At 36.7% G+C, this 18,170-nt stretch overlaps 2 protein-coding genes across 8 annotated transcripts in view; one reads left to right on the plus strand and one right to left on the minus strand.

The window, feature by feature from the left end:
• The first annotated feature begins 229 nt into the window (after positions 1-229).
• Pmpcb (peptidase, mitochondrial processing subunit beta) lies at positions 230-12,883 on the plus strand. Of its 2 annotated transcripts, none has more exons than XM_046464136.2 (13): positions 230-373; positions 1,425-1,565; positions 2,409-2,495; positions 3,018-3,147; positions 5,052-5,250; positions 5,587-5,666; positions 9,190-9,302; positions 9,740-9,883; positions 10,908-11,068; positions 11,921-12,006; positions 12,150-12,238; positions 12,373-12,448; positions 12,532-12,883. In XM_046464136.2, exons 1-13 carry the CDS (start codon positions 272-274, stop codon positions 12,594-12,596), a joined length of 1,473 nt encoding a protein of 490 aa, XP_046320092.1. In that variant the 5' UTR covers positions 230-271; the 3' UTR covers positions 12,597-12,883. The 2 variants fall into 2 exon arrangements, with proteins under 2 accessions (XP_046320092.1, XP_058441484.1); XM_058585501.1 differs by lacking the exon at positions 230-373 and adding an exon at positions 612-634.
• The window catches only part of Dnajc2 (DnaJ heat shock protein family (Hsp40) member C2), a 30,617-nt gene continuing 25,251 nt past the window's right edge, over positions 12,805-18,170 (minus strand). For all 6 annotated transcript variants that reach the window (XM_046464131.2, XM_046464133.2, XM_046464130.1 and 3 more), the window contains 5 exons: positions 17,199-17,383; positions 16,483-16,583; positions 16,116-16,223; positions 13,254-13,408; positions 12,805-12,955 (listed from right to left, as the gene is read on the minus strand). In XM_046464131.2, coding sequence (XP_046320087.1) covers positions 12,881-12,955; positions 13,254-13,408; positions 16,116-16,223; positions 16,483-16,583; positions 17,199-17,383 — 624 coding nt within the window. In that variant the 3' untranslated portion in view covers positions 12,805-12,880. The remainder of the gene's footprint in view (positions 12,956-13,253; positions 13,409-16,115; positions 16,224-16,482; positions 16,584-17,198; positions 17,384-18,170) is intronic.

Below are 18,170 nucleotides of genomic sequence, written 5' to 3' on the forward strand. Positions count from 1 at the left end.
ACCGGGGTCAATTGCTGATCAGAAGTTACCTTAGTGCACCTGCACTATTAAAGGAATCTTCTTTTCTAGACAATTGGAGACACTTATAGCCAAAATTCCTGGCTTTATATTAGCATCAATGGACCCTGTCAAGATTTAGTCCCATTAATCCTTCCATGACCGCTGCAAGGAATGTTATCCCCATCACCGCCACAAGGTGGGGCCCACCGGCTGTTCTGGCATGTCGGGTCACAACCCCGGAAGCACACCCTCCCAATTGCCCGCAGCGGAGATGGCGGCGGCGGTAGCGGCCCGAGCCTTGGTGTTACCGGCAGCGAGGCGGCGGTTGTGGGGTTTCACCCAGAGGCTCCTAGTCCCAGGCGCCGCCAGGAGGGTGAGCGTTCCTCCCCTGATATGGACCCGCTGGGGGCTGGCCATGACGGCCCGCGCCTTAGCGCAGCAGACCCAACCTCCCTGGATCGCGACCGCGGGTTAGGTCCGGCCTCCGGCACCGGGACCCTGGGACCCGGGACGCCTGGCGCGAAGGCCGGCGGGGCCGACAGCCCGCCACGTGAGCAGTCAGTGAGGTGTAGGATGACCCCAGTCGCCTCTTCCGCAGCTAATCTGTAAAGAGTGCCTACTGACCACCGAGAAGGTAGTGTTTGCCAGTTGGGAAAAACCTCAGCCTAAGACTGGGCTCCATCATCAGTTGGGCTTCCCACGAGCTAAAGTAAAAAAAATTGTGTTTACATTTTCCCATGGGAGAGTTTCTAACTTTCTCCAAAGGGACTTTAATATGTATATGTGTGTTTTTTTGTTGTGGAAAAAGGGAAAAGGAAAAAACGGCTGAAAGGTGAATAGTTCATAGTCAACAAGCCGGTTTATCTAGAGTGTGTTGGAATATTTGAGCTTCTTCCTATGTGCTTCCATTACCTTTCCAAATCGTTTTGCTTTTCTTCAGCAGTGACAATCTAAGTCTCATTTCTGTGTTGTAGTAGGTATTTATATATTTTCCTGGTTCCCCTCTTCCTCTGCTTGTTTTCTCCATAAAGAAAACGAAATGTTTCTAGAAGTTTTGAAATAAAATTTGTTTCTTTCTGGGAAATGGTAATAGCTACTCAGCTTTTCTAAAGGAAGGGCTTGTTTATAATCATGTTGCTATCTTTAGGACAGTGATTGGTTAAGGAAGGTTTCTAGGCTCAGCAAAGGGATGGATTCCAGTAGAACCAAAGTTAATGAGGAAAGATTTTGTTTTTTCAGTACTTGGGATCTAACCAGGCCTTCCTTATATTTTCAGTGTTCTACTAGAACTTAGTTAAACCCTTAGCCCAGGAAGGAGTATTTTACAGAGTCTGTTAGAGATTGATTTGATGTTCTAATCAACATTTAATATCAGAATAGTAATGTGGTTTGCTTCCCTCTCTTCCTCCTTCTACCCCAATCAGTCATTGCATTTTGGAGGGACCAGATTGAGAAGTACACAGGCTGCTACACAAATTGTTCTGAATGTTCCTGAAACTCGAGTAACCTGTTTGGAAAACGGGCTCAGAGTAGCCTCTGAAGACTCTGGGCTCTCAACATGCACAGTAAGTGACTCAAGGCAACCTTCTCTTGAGTCATGTGTCATTTAGGGAAGAGCAAACTATTTAACCTTCAACTTTGCAGTTGGCTGTAGTTAAAAAAAAAAAAAAAAACAGTGGTTGTTATTCTGCTTTGCTAAGTTTCTCTGATGTGTGAACTTTTCTTCAATTATTCTTCCATACCAGGTACGTGCATATCCTGTTTTATTGTTTGTATATGTTTCTTGTAGACTATTGCATTACTTATATTGTTGATGATTTCATTACTTGTATTGATGATAATGAAAGAGGTATATTTTTGGGCAACTCTATGTGATACTTTTTTGCATATATTTTGCTTATTTGATTTTTAAAACATTTCTTTGCAGTAGATATCATCCCACCTGTATTATAGTTGAGGAAGCTGGTTCAGAGAGGTTAAATGGTTTTGTCATGCATCTAATACATCGATTTCAACCTGAGCTTTCTGATAATCCCTTTTTTTTTTTTTTTTTTTTTTTTTGTGGTGATGGAAGGACCTTGTGTCTGCTAGTCAAATATTCTCCCACTGAGCTACATCCTCACTAACACCTCCTTACCCATGTCCTTTATACCACAGTTATTAACTGGCAGTAGTAGTGAGTTAGACTAATCTGTGTCCTTACTAAAGCTCGTAGGTAGATACTTGTAGCAACTAACACTAGCCTGAGTGTTAAGTCTCACTTCATAGGAATGAATGTCTCAGTTTACTCAGGAGAAGAAAACCTTAATGCTAAACTGAAAAACATTTGTCAGAAGAAGGAAGGAGACTGTTCTCTCCGCTCCTGGAAGAAGTGATTGTTTTACTTAGTTGTTCTTTGATTGCTTAAGGTTGGGCTCTGGATTGATGCTGGAAGTCGATATGAAAATGAAAAGAATAATGGAACAGCTCACTTTCTGGAGCATATGGCTTTCAAGGCAAGTTATAGACTTACTTTACAAAAATATGTTCTCTTTAAAAAGGCAGAAAGTGCAAATTTTTATGCTTTAAAGGCAAACACTACACTTCAATAGTATGACATGTTTTATTTTTATCTAGAGCAATATCTGCAATGATTACTGATAATTGTTTTGTAAAACTGAAATAAATTTTTTCTTGGGATGCAAGGGTTATTGGAATGAATATCATTTTTGAAGCCTAATCTATTTTAGAAACCAAATTTGTCCCTGTAAGAAACCTGACATGCCTTTGTCCTCCATGTTTCTTTTTTTTAAATAACTTTTTATACCTTTATTTATTTTTATGTTGTGCTGAGGATCCAACCCAGGGTCTCGCACGTGTGAGAAACCTAAACTGAAAACATTTGTCAGAAGAAGGAAGGAAACGGTTCTCAGCTCTACTGCTGAGCCACAAATCCAGCCTGTCCATGTTCATTTTCTGAAGTGCTTGGAGTAGATGAAGGATAAAGGAATAATTTGTTTTTATTTTTTTATTTCAAGGGTACCAAAAAAAGATCGCAGTTAGACCTGGAACTGGAGATTGAAAATATGGGTGCTCATCTCAATGCCTACACCTCCAGAGAGCAGACTGTATATTATGCCAAAGCATTCTCTAAAGATTTGCCAAGAGGTATTATTTATGCTGCAGATAATGTAATTTTCATGAGGGTTCAAAAATAACTTACTCCTGGGCTGGGGATGTGGCTCAAGTGGTAGCGCGTTCGCCTGGCATGCGTGTGGCCCGGGTTCGATCCTCAGCACCACATACAAACAAAGATGTTGTGCCCGCCGAAAACTAAAATAAATAAATAAATATATAAAAAAAAACCAAAAAACTTAAAAAAAAAAAAAAAAAAAAAATAACTTACTCCTGTTTTTATGTGTGTCATAAAGAGTAACCCCCAGAAATATGAAAAAATGAGCCAATCTTTGAGAAGAACAGAGCCCCTGTCATTGGATGTGGAATAATGTGGGGTGGGGGGTGCTCCTTGACAATCTGAAGTGGAGGTATGCTCTGAAGCATCTCCTATTTTGGGAATTTGCCTGAGATTTTTATCCCCGGAGCTGGACGAAGCTGGTGTATGAGGTAATAATTAGATGTTTGAAAATTTTTATGATCATCCATCTTCTTGTCAATATGAAATTTGTCATGCAGCTTTGTTATGTATATATTTATGTTAAATACATGTACTTCTATTCTAAAATGCAATATTAAAGATACATTAGAATGAAAAAATATTTAGATTAAAATTATAAATACTAGGAAATAGGAACTCTCATTTCCTATTATTTAGAAACCTGTCAGGTTAGACTACCATTCCCACATAAAGGAGGATCTTTTTTTTCCCCCCTTAACGGTAGGCATTGAACCCAGAGCCTCATGCATGCTAGGCAGTCCCTCTAGATCACTTAACCCCAAGAGAATCTTTACAAAGGAATTCTGCTCCCATATATCTGTGAGCTCTTCCCTACTTATCTTCCTGGTACATGGTTCATCCGTCTGGACAGATGGGTTTTATTTGCTTTCAGTGATAATTTTTTTGGAGGGTTACCAGGGTTTGAACTCAGGGCATTCGACCACTGAGCCACATCCCTAGCCCTATTTTGTATTTTATTTAGAGACAGGGTCTCACTGAGTTGCTCAGTGCCTCGCTTTTGCTGAGGCTGGCTTTAAACTCTTGATCCTCCTGCCTCATCCTCCTGAGCCACTGGGATTACAGGTGTGTGCCACCGCACACAGCAGTTTGATAATTTTTAAAAGTAATTTTATTGATGTTTTCCTTTTGGTTATGAGCTCAATCCCATCTTACTTTAACACTTTGTTTTGTTATGTTCTTGGTATTTGAATATAATTGGTTCAGAGGCAAGTAAACTTAAATTAGGGAACAAAAGTTTACTGTAAGGGCAAAAAATAAATCTGAAGATGTTTATATTTAATAAAATTTATATTGTGATTACAACAAACATGAATTAGATTTAAAAAAAATTTTGAGAGGTATATGGTTTTGTAAAATTACTTTGGCTTTTTAGCAAATTAGGGTTTAAGAGGACACAATTTTGTAAGTGATTCATTGGAGGCATATTTTAGACTATAGTGATTCTTTGCTTCTTTATATAGCAGCCTTATTGCTCTTGGAAATTAAAAAAAAACTTGGATGATATGAATGCTTCTGTATATACCTACATGTTTTTGGTCTTATACAGATAATTTTCTACTTTGTAATTTTCATAGAGAACAATCTGTATTAATGTACAGATTTCCAGGGGCTTTTAAAAAAGTCATTACAAAATGGTGGCAAATTGAGGATCCCCGCCCCCCCCAAATCTTCAGTACTACAGCGGTTTATATTTTACATTAATTTTAATACAATCCTTTTAGGTATATTGAATATATGGAAGTTTTTTTCTTCTCAGGTTAATCATTTAGTTAATATCAAAATGATGGTCATTGTCATGGTTTCTGATATTGGTTTGAGATCTTAATAACAAAAATTAGATTCTTAGCATTTCTGCTTACATTTTAATTTCAATTAGCTGTAGAAATTCTTGCTGATATAATACAAAATAGCACATTGGGAGAAGCAGAGATTGAACGTGAACGTGGAGTAATCCTTAGAGAGATGCAAGAAGTTGAAACCAATTTACAAGAAGTTGTGTTTGATTATCTTCATGCTACAGCTTATCAAAATACTGCACTTGGACGGACAATTTTGGGACCAACTGAAAATATCAAGTAGGTGTAATTCCCATATTTTTAAAATCAAATTTTCAAAAAATATGTTTCAATAATGTTTTTTTCCTGATAATATGAATGGAATCATACAGCTACACTTAACATCACATAGCTCCTAAGTGTCTGGGCTCATAACTACTTCTGGAATAAACAATGGTGTCAGATGGGTCTTTGTTGATATAAAGTTGAAGTTTTTGATACTTGTTGCCTATATCCTATTTCTGATTGCTTGTAACTCTTAGAATAGTAGGTTCAGTTTGATTTGATTTCAAGTATATTAATGTTATAAGATCTGTGTTTTTTATGTCCTTTAAAATTGCTTTTCCTCACTTACAGATCTATAAATCGTAAGGATTTAGTGGATTATATAACCACACATTATAAGGGGCCAAGAATAGTGCTTGCTGCTGCTGGAGGTTAGTCAGTTTAAATTTCTATAAAGACAAGTTACTAGAGTTATGTACTTACTAACTTAGTCTTGTTGGGAGATACATCGTAAAGAGTTTTTATTTACAGAACAAATTGTTTGTGTTGTGTTAGGGATTTCCCTCTGTCTTTTGTAGTAGGTTTCATTTATAGAAAAAACTTAATGAACTATTCCATACATAAGAATACACAGTAGAATTTATTTACAAGACTAAGGGCTAATGAGTGAACTGGGAAACAGTTACCTTGGAAGTTAGCTGTTCTACAATTTGAGACTCTCTTGAGATTGTAAATTATTCCTTGAGGTGCAGCTTCATCTTTGGTCAAGCATGGAATGGGTATGTTCATTCATTCTTTCATTTACTCAATCATTCACGCAGTAGATCTACTGATGACTGAATAGGGGAAGCACATAGGGAGCCATGAGAATGTATAATGTGAAATCAAACATGCAGGTAGCATCAGATTTCCTTGGAGACTGTGAAACCAACCAATCATAGAAAATTCACTTCTGCTACATTTCCTAGCAATGTGAATTTAGATCAACAGTACTTTTTTGAGGTGGGCAGGGCAGACTGGGTATTGAATCTAAGGGAGCTTTACCACTGACCTATATCCTCAGCCCTTTTTTATTTTTTAAGACAGGGTTTCTCTAAGTTTCTGAAGCTTGCCTAGAATTTATAATCCTCCTGCCTCAGCCTTGGGAGTTGCTTGGATTACATGTGTGTGGCACCATGCATGGCCCAAACAGTACATTTTAATTGGTTTTCTTGGTCTTTTAATACTAGAGCACAATAAAGATAGATGGAGTGTTTGTGTTATTTTAATTTTTCTCTTTTTAGAAATTACAGTAAATTAAAGTCTGGTTGCCCTCGATATACTTCTGAGCTAATTATTTGGGGGTAACAGAGAAGATGAAAGTGAAGTTAAATATCTAAGATGTGTTTTTTATTGTGGCACTTAGCTAAATCATGTTACCTTTTGTGTGCAGACAGTAGCACTGAAATTTTCAAGTGGCCAGCATTGTTTCTAAAATGACTACTGCTGACTGGGGTTTGGTTAGCAGGAAAGCTCTCTGGGTCCTCTGTGCACATGGACACAATAAGTTTTACTTTGGTTTATTGGTTCATTTTGAAGTTGCTGAAGTTTAGGTATGTTAATTATGTGTCAGATCAATTAGCATTTGTATTTCATTTGTTAATCTGCCTTATGAATAATGGCATCTTAAATTCAATGAAATAGGCCATTTTAATCCTCTGCTGACCTCTTCTGATTAACAATTTCAGCTACTCTTAGCTTTTTTTTTTTTTTTTTTTAGGTACCAGGGATTGAACCCAGGGGGTATTTACCCACTGAGCCACATCCTCAGTCCTTTATTTTTTATTTTTACTTAGAGACAGTATCTTGCTGAGTTGCTTAGGGCTTCACTAAGTTGCTGAGGCTGTCTTTGAACTCGTGATCTTCCTGACTCAGCTTCTTGATTACTTGGAGGACAGGCGTGTGCCACCGCCTCAGCTTCCATTAGCTTTTTTTTTTTTTTATAAATATATCTTTATTTTATTTATTTTTATGTATTGCTGAATATTGAACCCAGTGCCTCACATGTGCAAGGCAAGCATTCTGCCACTGAGCCACAACCTCAGCCCCAGCCCCTACCATTAGCTTTTAATCTTCAGGAATTTTTTGTATTTCAGTCTCATTAAAAAAAAAAATCGTAGGTTCACCTGCATTTTAAATTGGGGTAGCTGGAGGTGGGATTGAGCAGTAGGTAAATATCTGTCCTGTTCAACCAAAAGGGTTATTAGTAAGTGAAGGTAATAGTGAAGGTAATAAAATAGTGTTGTCATCAGGTGCCGAGAACTGTGTGCCTCAGGGTTTTTCACTCTGCAACTGGAACCTTTTACTGCCACAGTCTTCTGTTCGTGGTGTTGTCCTCTGGATTGATAATCCAAGATGACTCTCTTACATAATGATTCCAAAAATAACATTGAAACTGGAGTTTTGAGATGAAACTTGATTCTGTTTCTGCTGGCAGGTAAAGTCTGCACAAGCTGCAGGTGTCCGTAGCTGAGACACACTCTTAATGGTTGACTGTGCCCTCCAGTGTTGCAGCAGACCCCAGCAGCTCACCACCAATTTCTTCTTTCTTGGTTCTGGTTTTGAGAATTCAGAGAATGAAATTCAGGGACCAGGATAAGTGAGTTTAAGAGTAGGATTTACTCAAGTGTGCAAAGAGAAACAACTCCCGAAGGATGAGAGAGGAGTTGACAAGCGTTGCTGTCTTGAGTCTGCTAGTCTAGGGATTTATATAGCACTGAGGTCAACCCTATTGGTCCACAATTATGCTAATTAGGGAGGGTCTGGAAAAGTACTAATATTGTTGGTTAGACCTGAATCCCATTCAGGTTCACCTTACGTTTTTTCCCCCACTTCTTAGGAAGTGGGAGATTGAAGTCAGTGAATTGTGCATGCTTGGTGGGGGAGGGGTATCTGGAGCTGCAGTGTTGCACGGAGCAGGTGTCTGTACTGGGCTGATCAGAACCCTGGTGGGATGACAGGTTGGTGTACCTTGGCTCACCTGTGGCACTGCCCATTCCTGCTTTAGGCCTGCATAGGCATGGCAGGTTCCACAGCTGCAGCCCATGCTTGCCTCCTGCACTGCAGCCCACCACGGTTGTTACTCTGCTGCTCTACTGCAGCTTCTTGGCAGGAATCAGTGGGCTGGCTGGGTGCTTGGAAGCAGGTGAGCCCTGTCACATCCTACACTGCTGTTATCACACCACAGATTTGGAAAATATGGGTATAAGTTGTCTTTTATATTTTAATAGTATACTTAAAGAAATCTTATGACACTATTTTTTTAAAGCACTTGCACATGTTTGTAAGTTTATATTTGTGTTTAAGAATCCTTCCCTGACTGAATCTGTTTTGGTTCCCAGTTGGAATAAGGAATATAGAATCTAAGTAATCAATTTTGTATATCAAGTAGTGAGCAGGTAGATAGCTATGAATGTGTTCAGAAATTTAGATGAAACTTTTGTTGTTGGGTTCTAATAAGATTTAAAGAATAAAGCATATCTGTGTATCCAGCTTTCTTTAAATGAGATGGAACCCTTATTTGTATTCTTTCCTATTTAAAAAATAACATTAAAAATGGACCTTATTTGCTAGGTTGCATCTTAGAAATTTTATAACAATATAATGTTTGTATAGAAGATTATATTTTTCAAGTTGAAATACTGCCTTAAGTTGTAAAATTCATATTGACGAAAACTGTCAGTTCTACAAAATGAGAAATCTGTGCAAACACAAGCCTTAATTGCACCAAGGAAATGAATGTTGTGAGCCATTTACTCTTAAATGGCTTTTAATGAATTTGTATGAACAGTTCATGTGTAGTGTACATCACGTACCACCTAGAGTTTATTGTAAAGCAAAGTATTAGCAGTTGGCAGTCTTAGATTGTACTGCTGTTAGATACAAATGAAAAAAAAAATTTTTTTTCCAATTTAGGTGTTTCCCATGATGAATTGCTTGAGTTAGCAAAGTTTCATTTTGGTGACTCTTTATATGCACATAAAGGTGAAGTACCAGTTCTGCCTCCCTGCAAATTCACAGGAAGTGAGGTATGGTAAGCCTCCTAGCTAGAAATTGGCCTTTTGTAGTTTCGGATTTTGAGATGGGGTCTTGCTAAGTTGCCTAGGCTGGCCTTGAACTTGGGAGAATCTTGCTTCAGGCTCCCAAGAAGCCTATTCCACACTGCCTGGCAAAATGTGCATATTTCTTATAGTTAGATGGAAGAAATCTAAACTGAAACATAGAAAAGGCAAGAGAATGGGTGCCTTTGCTTACATTGCTTCCTATTCCATATTATTTAATACTGCCTGTTTTTCTTTTGGAAGGAAGCAAGGTCTTAAGAGCAGTGTTATATTTGGTCATTTTGTGCTTTTTCTTTGGCACTGTACCCACTTACGATAACTTTATAAAAGATCCCAAATTTTGACTCTTACTTGGGTTTACTCTTGGCTAAGTTCTGCCTACAGTACATTTTTTCTTTAACTAGATTCGAGTGAGGGATGACAAGATGCCTTTGGCACACCTTGCAATAGCTGTTGAAGCTGTTGGTTGGGCACATCCAGATACAATTTGTCTCATGGTTGCCAACACACTGATTGGCAACTGGGATCGCTCTTTTGGAGGAGGAATGGTGAGTGATTTTAAGAGTTACTTCCCATGCTAATTAGAAGATTACCATATTCTTCTGAATATAAATTCTTTGTAAGACTCTTCCCTTTGAAATGGCAAAAATGGAGCTTTTGTTCTATGATTTTTGACTTATATAAACTGATCTTGGATTGCATCTGAGCCTAGAAAAAACTATCTTTGCCACACAGTTTATTAGTGAATAATTGGCAAAATAAGGACAGAACTAGTTATTAGTTACTACTGTAATAGTAATGCAGTAACTATAATAGAGAAGTTACTAATAGTTAATAGTATTATATCAGTGTTTATAAATTTTAAAAGTACTGAGATGATATAAGAAAATGAATACCTTTGTATTTTCATTAGTACACACTAAAGAATTTAAGGACAAAGAAGCCTAATCACAGGGCTGGGTCCTAGTTCAGTGGCAGAGTGCTTGCCTAGCACTGTGAGGCACTGGGTTCAATCCTCAGCACCACAAAAATATAAAATAAAGGCAGTAAAATCCTGTCAGAAGCTTTCTCCCAAACTGTTGAAAATAATAGTTGTTAAAGAAATTTGGATAGGGGTTGGGGCTGTAGCTCATTGATAAAGCGCTTGCCTCACACATGTGAGGCATTGGGTTTGAGCCTCAGCACCACATTTAAAAAAAAAAAAAATTGGATAGAGAATTCTTTGTACTGTTTTTATAATTCTTCTGTAAATCGGAATTACTTTTCAAATAAATATCTTAGGCTTCACATACAATGCAATTTCAGATCTTACAGCCCTACATATGGGTTGATAACAGCAATGTCAACCCATAAGTTGGTGCAGCTACTACTATGTTAATTACAAAGATTCATTGCTTTTACATTGTGCATTGAACTAGATGAGCAAAATTCTTAGACTCAGTTCAATTTTGAATTACTGAAATGTTGCTGGATAAAACTAGGAAATGCCTCTTAGGGCATTTGCTATCTCATTTTTCTTTCTGGCAATTTAGACATGTGTACAATTCTCTTAGACTGTTGTTTTCCTTATAGAACTTATCTAGCAAGCTGGCCCAGCTCACTTGTCATGGCAATCTTTGTCATAGCTTCCAGTCTTTCAACACTTCCTACACAGATACAGGATTATGGGGACTCTATACGGTTTGTGAACCAGCCACAATCGCAGACATGCTACATGTTGTTCAAAGAGAATGGTGAGAAAAAAAAATTTAAGTAGTTTAATGTCTAGGATTCATATTCTAGGCCAGTTTCCTTTTTATATTTTATGATTATTTTGTGGTGGTAATTTTATCTTTTAAAGTAGTAGCAGCAGTTACCATGTTTTTAAAGCTCATAGATATGTTTCCTCCAAGTCTCATATAAGCTGCTTTATACTATAAGAAAATTTGTAAATCTTTTATAAGTAGATTACTTCATAAAGAAGATCCTAAAACTTAAGCTAACCAAAAGTTGTTCAGAAAAATCTAGAAGTAATCTGACTTGGAAAGACAGGGTATGAAAACTGAATGAGAAATTGCTCGTTGAAAGAAAACTTAGGGGCTGGGGATGTGGCTCAAGCGGTAGCGCGCTCGCCTGGCATGCGTGCGGCCCGGGTTCTATCCTCAGCACCACATACAAAGATGTTGTGTCCGTCAAAAACTAAAAAAAACACATAAATATTAAAATTCTCCCTCTCTCTTTCTCTCTCAAAAAAGAAAAAAAGAAAAAGAAAATTTAGTGTTTTAATTGAAGACTAGTATTTGAATCAGGAGATAGGCAGCTTATTTTTATATTGTGCTGAACCTTAGTCTTCTAATGAGCAATTACACAAATTTATATGTGATTTGCAAAAATAGAAATACCTGAAAAAACAATAAACATTATTTTAGCTTTTGCTTAGTTATCAGAATTATTAATAATTTAAACTTTTTACTTAGTTGAAATCATAACTGCTTACACAATGTGGTGTATGTAGAATGTTACCTCTTTCCTTAAGCCACTAATTTATAAAATCACAATAACATTTCCTAGCCACTGTATAATACCAGTTTCTCAATGTTTCTTAGGATGCGACTCTGTACAAGTGTCACTGAGAGTGAGGTTGCCCGAGCCAAAAATCTTCTGAAAACAAACATGTTGTTGCAGCTTGATGGTAGGAATAAATATTTAGGGGCTAGGGTTGTAACTCAGTAGTAGGACACTTACCTAATACATGTAATGCCTTGGGTTTGATCCCAAACACCTTAAAAAAAAAAAAAAATTCTAATACTTAAATTGTTTTTTCTCTTTAACCAGGTTCAACTCCAATTTGTGAAGATATTGGTAGGCAAATGTTATGCTATAATAGAAGAATTCCTATCCCTGAGCTTGAAGCAAGAATTGATGTAAGTTGTTGTCTTTAGATATTACTGGATTCCATGTAAAAGCATTCTTGTTAGAAGAGCTTTAGTTTTTAAGGTTCCAGGCATAGAATTTGTTCTTACTACAAAAAGTTCTGACAGTATCTTCCTTATTTCAGGCTGTAAATGCTAAGACAGTTCGAGAAGTATGTACCAAATATATTTATGATAAAAGTCCAGCTATTGCTGCAGTTGGTAAGCCTGGTTTCCTTTTCTCCTATGTAGAAAGTTGGCTAAGCACTTCTGTCAGTTTTAACCATCTTCTTTTTAATCCATAGGTCCCATTGAGCAGCTACCAGATTTTAACCAGATTTGCAGTAACATGCGCTGGCTTCGTGATTAAGAAGTGCATAATGGAAATATTTTAAACATATATTTATGAAACTGAGAATTTGCAAGTTTTAAACTACTGATCCCTAAAAGAAAATACAAATTTGGAAATTTGAAACAAATATGTGTCATACAAGACTACAGCCCTGATGATCATTTTAACGGTATATCTTTGTGCTCTGAAAAATTATTTTGGAAAGAGCACTTTGATACAATAAATGTAATTTTGAAAATGAAAGTTTATATAGTATTTTCAGTTTTATTATAAAAATGCACACAATAAAGATTGTCATTATGTCATTTCTTGAGTCTACTTGCATTTAACACTTGCTCTTGAGCAGCTTTCTTTGCTTTTACCATCTCGACGAGCTCCTAGAATGGAAAGTTGATTTAAATTAAGAAACTGTCACTTTAAAAACAGATATATCCAGTACTTGGTATAAATATGTAAATAATTCAAATTGGATGAATCTAAAAATTAAGACAGTGCTGGAAAAATCTGATTTTACTAACTGCTAGGGTTAGAAGCTAGGTTTCTGCAATAATTTTGGCCCATAACTTTGGATACTGAAATAAACACCATAATCTATATTATTACCCATTTAACAGCTGTAACTAAAATGCTAACTACATTACAAATTATAATGGAATCTATAAACTCAAACACAACCTTATATCGTTTCATGCAGTCCTTCTTTGTCCTGCCAGGAACTGCTTCTGCTATTTTTTCCCATCTTTCAGGTGTATTGACTGGGTATGTTTTCAAAGCTTGTTCCAAAAGCTTCTGTTCTTCTGTCGTCCAAGGGGTGAAATCTGTGCATGGAACTATTTAAGAAAAATTTTTATTTGGAAAATCTTAGTCCAACCGGTAGAAAATTATCTTGGAATGCCTTCCTAGATAAATCTTTTGGTGAACAGTGATCAAGTGCCTACGCTAATGAAACTTTGAGCAAACTTCTAGAGATTGAGACATGTATACATTCTAAGTGTTAGAACAATTTCTTACATTCCTAGAAAATGAACATCTCAAGGGCCTTTTAAACATGGCATAATAGGAAACATCTACCTCATATTGCTGTTCTCTTAAAATCTAATACTTGCCCAACACCTCATTTTTTAAGTTAGATTTAAAACTTGTACTCTTGGGCTCAAAACCATGACTAAGACATTTAAGATTTGTTTATTCCTTACATGTAGGAGAGGACAAAGAACTGCCTCAAGTTACACAATGTTTTCTTGGATAGGTTCCTGGGAAACACTCATTTTACACTGGAGTAAACAAGCTTATCAAAATTAAGTGCCCAAGGTTTCAGTGCTATAGGGACAAGCTAAGATTAGTTGTCACCACATCTGCTAAAATCTTGTGGAGTAGACTGCTAAAAACTTGCAAAACATCTAATACATGTGTCAGAGACAAATATATTTCCTAAGGATAGTAAGTGTCAGCCCAATTCTGCACATGAAATGAGAGTGTTAAAATGATGAGCTAATTTGGTTATTCTAAATTAATGGACTACTGGCAATCTAGTTGCTTCAGATCATGCAGTAACCCCTATATACTATCCATAATCTGACAACTGTTTGAAATTATACTCTGTGAGAAGACTGGGTACAATATTAAGCTTTAAAAAAATATTTCCCAATTAAAAAAGAAAACTGACACCTACTCAAAACAAGGCAAAGAACATATCCATATTTGAAGGAGATTAGCATTTTCTGAGGGTAGCTTTTAAATTCCAGGAAGCCTTTAATTGAATTTCTTTTTCTTGGTCTAAAGCCCACCTTAATACACATTTAGTTCATTTCCTCATAGAAAAAAGATGGAAGTAACATGCAATTATTTTCTGAAGTTTTCCAGTTACTTAATACCCAAATAAAGTGAAACAGTGTTGCAAAATTCCTACTAGAAACCATTATTCAAGAGGCTGGGGTTGTGGCTCAGTGGTAGAGCACTCACCTAGTGCTGGGAAGGGACTGGGTTCCTCAGCACCACATAAAAATAAATAAGGAGATAAAGAAGTCACACACAGATAGCAACACTGCCAGTCAATCCTGCCCTCACAGGGTCATTCACTTCTCATAGAAGACTGGATGTGGGCACAAACATCAGCGTCTCTCTCCAACATGAAAAGTTCCATAAGGAAGAGTTGGGAATAGTGTGCTAGTATCTGAACAATGATATCTTGTAGAAGAAATAAAGGAGAGGAATAAACACTTTTAAAAAGTGCCCTCTAGAGCTGGGGTTGTGGATCAGTGGTACAGCATTTGCCTCATATACTTGGGGCACTGGGTTTGATCCTCAGCACCACATAAATAAAATAAAGGTATTGTGTCCATCTACAACTAAAAATAAAAAATAACTTTAAAAAGTAAAAAAAAAAAGTGCCCTCTTAAGAGGTGTTCTGAAACTTCCCCTTTGGTTACTTATCTTCACATAAGCCAAAATAAAATCTAGCTCAAACAACTCGTCCTAGATTTTTATAAGGACAGAATGATTCCCCTTCCTTTCTAGAACATTCTAAGTCTCCTCTATTTTCAAACTACCTTTGGGGATAATTGCCAGTCTAAGAATACAGGAAAAACTGGGAATGTTAGAAGACAGAGACAACTTGTTATATAGAATGAAGTCTATTAGATTAAAAAAAAAAAAAATTTTTGGAATGATGATATGGAAAGCATACCCAAGATTAGTTTAAGAAGAGAAAGGGTTGGAGGCTCACAAATGCATAAAGTGAAACAACTTCTTCAAATGTTTTTCTCACAGTTAAAGAAACCCCCACAACTTTGTATCATATCCCAAAGACAGACAGACATACACACACACACGTGCAGACAAAACTGTACATATAAAACCTGTTTGCAGGTTTAACACTTGCTAATATTTTGTATTCACAACCCATTAAATTGATTTCGTAACTATTGTGAGTCATGATTTGTAGTTTGAAAAACACTGGTCCAGGATAATCAAATTAGGAAGAATCTCAAAACAGTGACAGCATTCTAATGGGTTTTGTTATTTTGAAATTCTTTCTAGAGAGTAAAAAATTCCTGTTAGTTCTACCTAGATTCTCTAAATGTGAACATTTCTGCCATATTTGCTTATTTTCTTTATGTATGGAAAGGTATTCTGAATCATTTTAGACTACCTTATTAGACACGAATACCTTCCCTAAATAATTTAATACTTTTTCCATAAAAATAAGGGCATTCATAAATGTTTCAAAACCAGGAAATTAACCTTGATTAAATACTATTATTTCTTCAACTGCTCCGATAATACCCAACAGTCATTTGTAGTATCTGGTGAACAAGGATAGCCCCTCCTCTATGGCGTCTGAATGGGAAGAACTGCATTTCTCAACTATTAATGGTCAGCAGAAGTAAATAATGCAACTGTCTAAAAATGCTTGCTTTACATCTTCCTGTCAAACATTTTATTTTCCAATCATTCTGAACACAGACCCCAGGTTTTGTAAGTCCTTAAATAGCCTGGAATCTTGGCTAGCATTTTCTACTTCTAAAAAGAACTTACCTTCAAATCGTTCTGAAGGTGTTGCATTATCTGCTTGAGGTACCACTCCATGTTCTTTTTTAAATTTATCAAAAGCTTTTTTGTTTATGTCATCTTTTTGATGAGGGTCTGAGGAATGAAAAAAAAATGTCGTAACATTAACAAAACATCTCAAAAAAAATTTTTTTGTAGTTGTAGATGGATAGAATGCCTTTATTTTTTATGTGGTCCTGAGGATTGAACCCAGTGCCTCATGCATGCTAGACAAGCCCTCTACCACTGAGCTACAGCCCCAACCCCATCATTTAGTTTTTAATTAAATTACAAAAAATTACTTAAAAACAATGTATTCAAGGTACCAAACTGATTTCTCAAAACTGTCACTCACCAAGTTTCTGAAGACTCTTTGCTTTGCCAATAACATCTTTGGCAGTTCTTTTGATGCCAGAAGAGGAATGTATGTTCATATAATTAGCAATAACTTCCCATCTACAACAATCAACATAAGAATTTAGTAATATTAAGAAAAAACCAAAACAGATACCATTACGTTTTTATTGCTATACATTGGTGGTCTAATTTATTACTCAACCTTACTATTGCCTGGACTATATAGTTCTTGTTTTTCACATGTTGAAATCAACTATCTATAATCTTGATTTTAAGTATGCTAAAACTTTATGATTCTGTGTATAAACCAACAAAAATAAAACCACACGTTTATGTATACTGCCAATTTAAGACATACTTCTTAAGAAAAGGAGAGATCACTGAAAACAGCCTTAGTTTCCATTTCTATATAACAAGAGAGGCTGGGTCTCTAATGCTTCTTTGAGTGCTCAACCTAGAATCAAAAATAAGCTCTGGTTTGTGGTGGGGAGCAACTAACTGATAAAGCATCTTGCTGTATGTATGTGCTGGTGTAATGGATAAGACTAATAAGGTTAAAAATGCATTGTTAAACAGAATTTAATAGAAGGCGGTTTTTACAGACTCAGGCTTACCCCTGCAAATTAATGCTATAATCATTGCTGCAATTTGGATTTTTGACACTATCTCTGGGCTCCAGTATGTGTTGAAGAAAAATTTCATGAAAACAAATACCTTGAATTTGTTCCAGCAGGGAAGAGATTCACAGCTTTAATTAGCAATTGCAGATCATCTTCTGACCAATTTTTACTGCTACTTCCACCTCCACCAGTTGATTTCTCTGCATTTTTCGATGCTTGTCGCATACGAGCCTCAGCTTCCTCTTTTTCTTTTCTAATTTGTTCATTTATTTCTTCTATCTACACAAATATTATAGATGAGTCAGGGACTTAAAGCATCCTGTACTCTACACACCCTTTCTGGCTGGGACTTTGTGATCCTTAACTCTAAATTTTACTCAATTCTCTTGTCATCCTCATTTTGACACTATACTCCTCCCAGGCCAAACTGATATCAGCTTTTCACTCTGGCTTCCAGGCTGCATAGGTCTGCTTGAAGAACCAACAGCCACCCAAAGACTGACCTGCCCAATACTCACGTCATGAGATTTCTTTATGCTTTAGACACAACTTTGTCAAGTTGACGGTCACTAGATTATCATACACAAGGCCATAATGAACCTCTCTTTAAGCTCATATACACTCTTAGCAAATAATACCACTTATCTGTCACAAAAAGATAAACAGAGGAACATGTCCCGTTTTACCTTGAAGTTCTATCCTTTGTACCTTCTAGTCTACCTTCAAATGTTGTAGGTATTCTGACCGTGCAAACAGCCAGGGAAGTGTTCCCCTGGTGAGCAAACTCCCAGGGAGTAATTGGCACCCTGATTCCCAGGAGCCTCTTCCCTCTGAGGTAATAAGACAACTATGCAGGCACTATCTGGTTTCCTTAGCAATGTCCTTGGAGAGAAGGGGCTCTGTGTTTGTATTAACCTGGACCTTATCTCAGTTAGCTAGCACTTTGGTTAAAGAAATACTAATTAGAATATAGTCATGGTAATGGGAGGTATGTGTTCTTTGAGTTAATAAACTCCCAGGCAGGAAGGAGTGGACACTTCACTTCTGCATTTCTTCTTCACCATTT

Source organism: Marmota monax, unplaced genomic scaffold (assembly GCF_021218885.2).
Source record: "Marmota monax isolate L192 unplaced genomic scaffold, Marmota_monax_Labrador192_F-V1.1 WCK01_AAM20220418_F8-fsc00065, whole genome shotgun sequence".
Lineage (NCBI taxonomy): Eukaryota > Metazoa > Chordata > Mammalia > Rodentia > Sciuridae > Marmota > Marmota monax.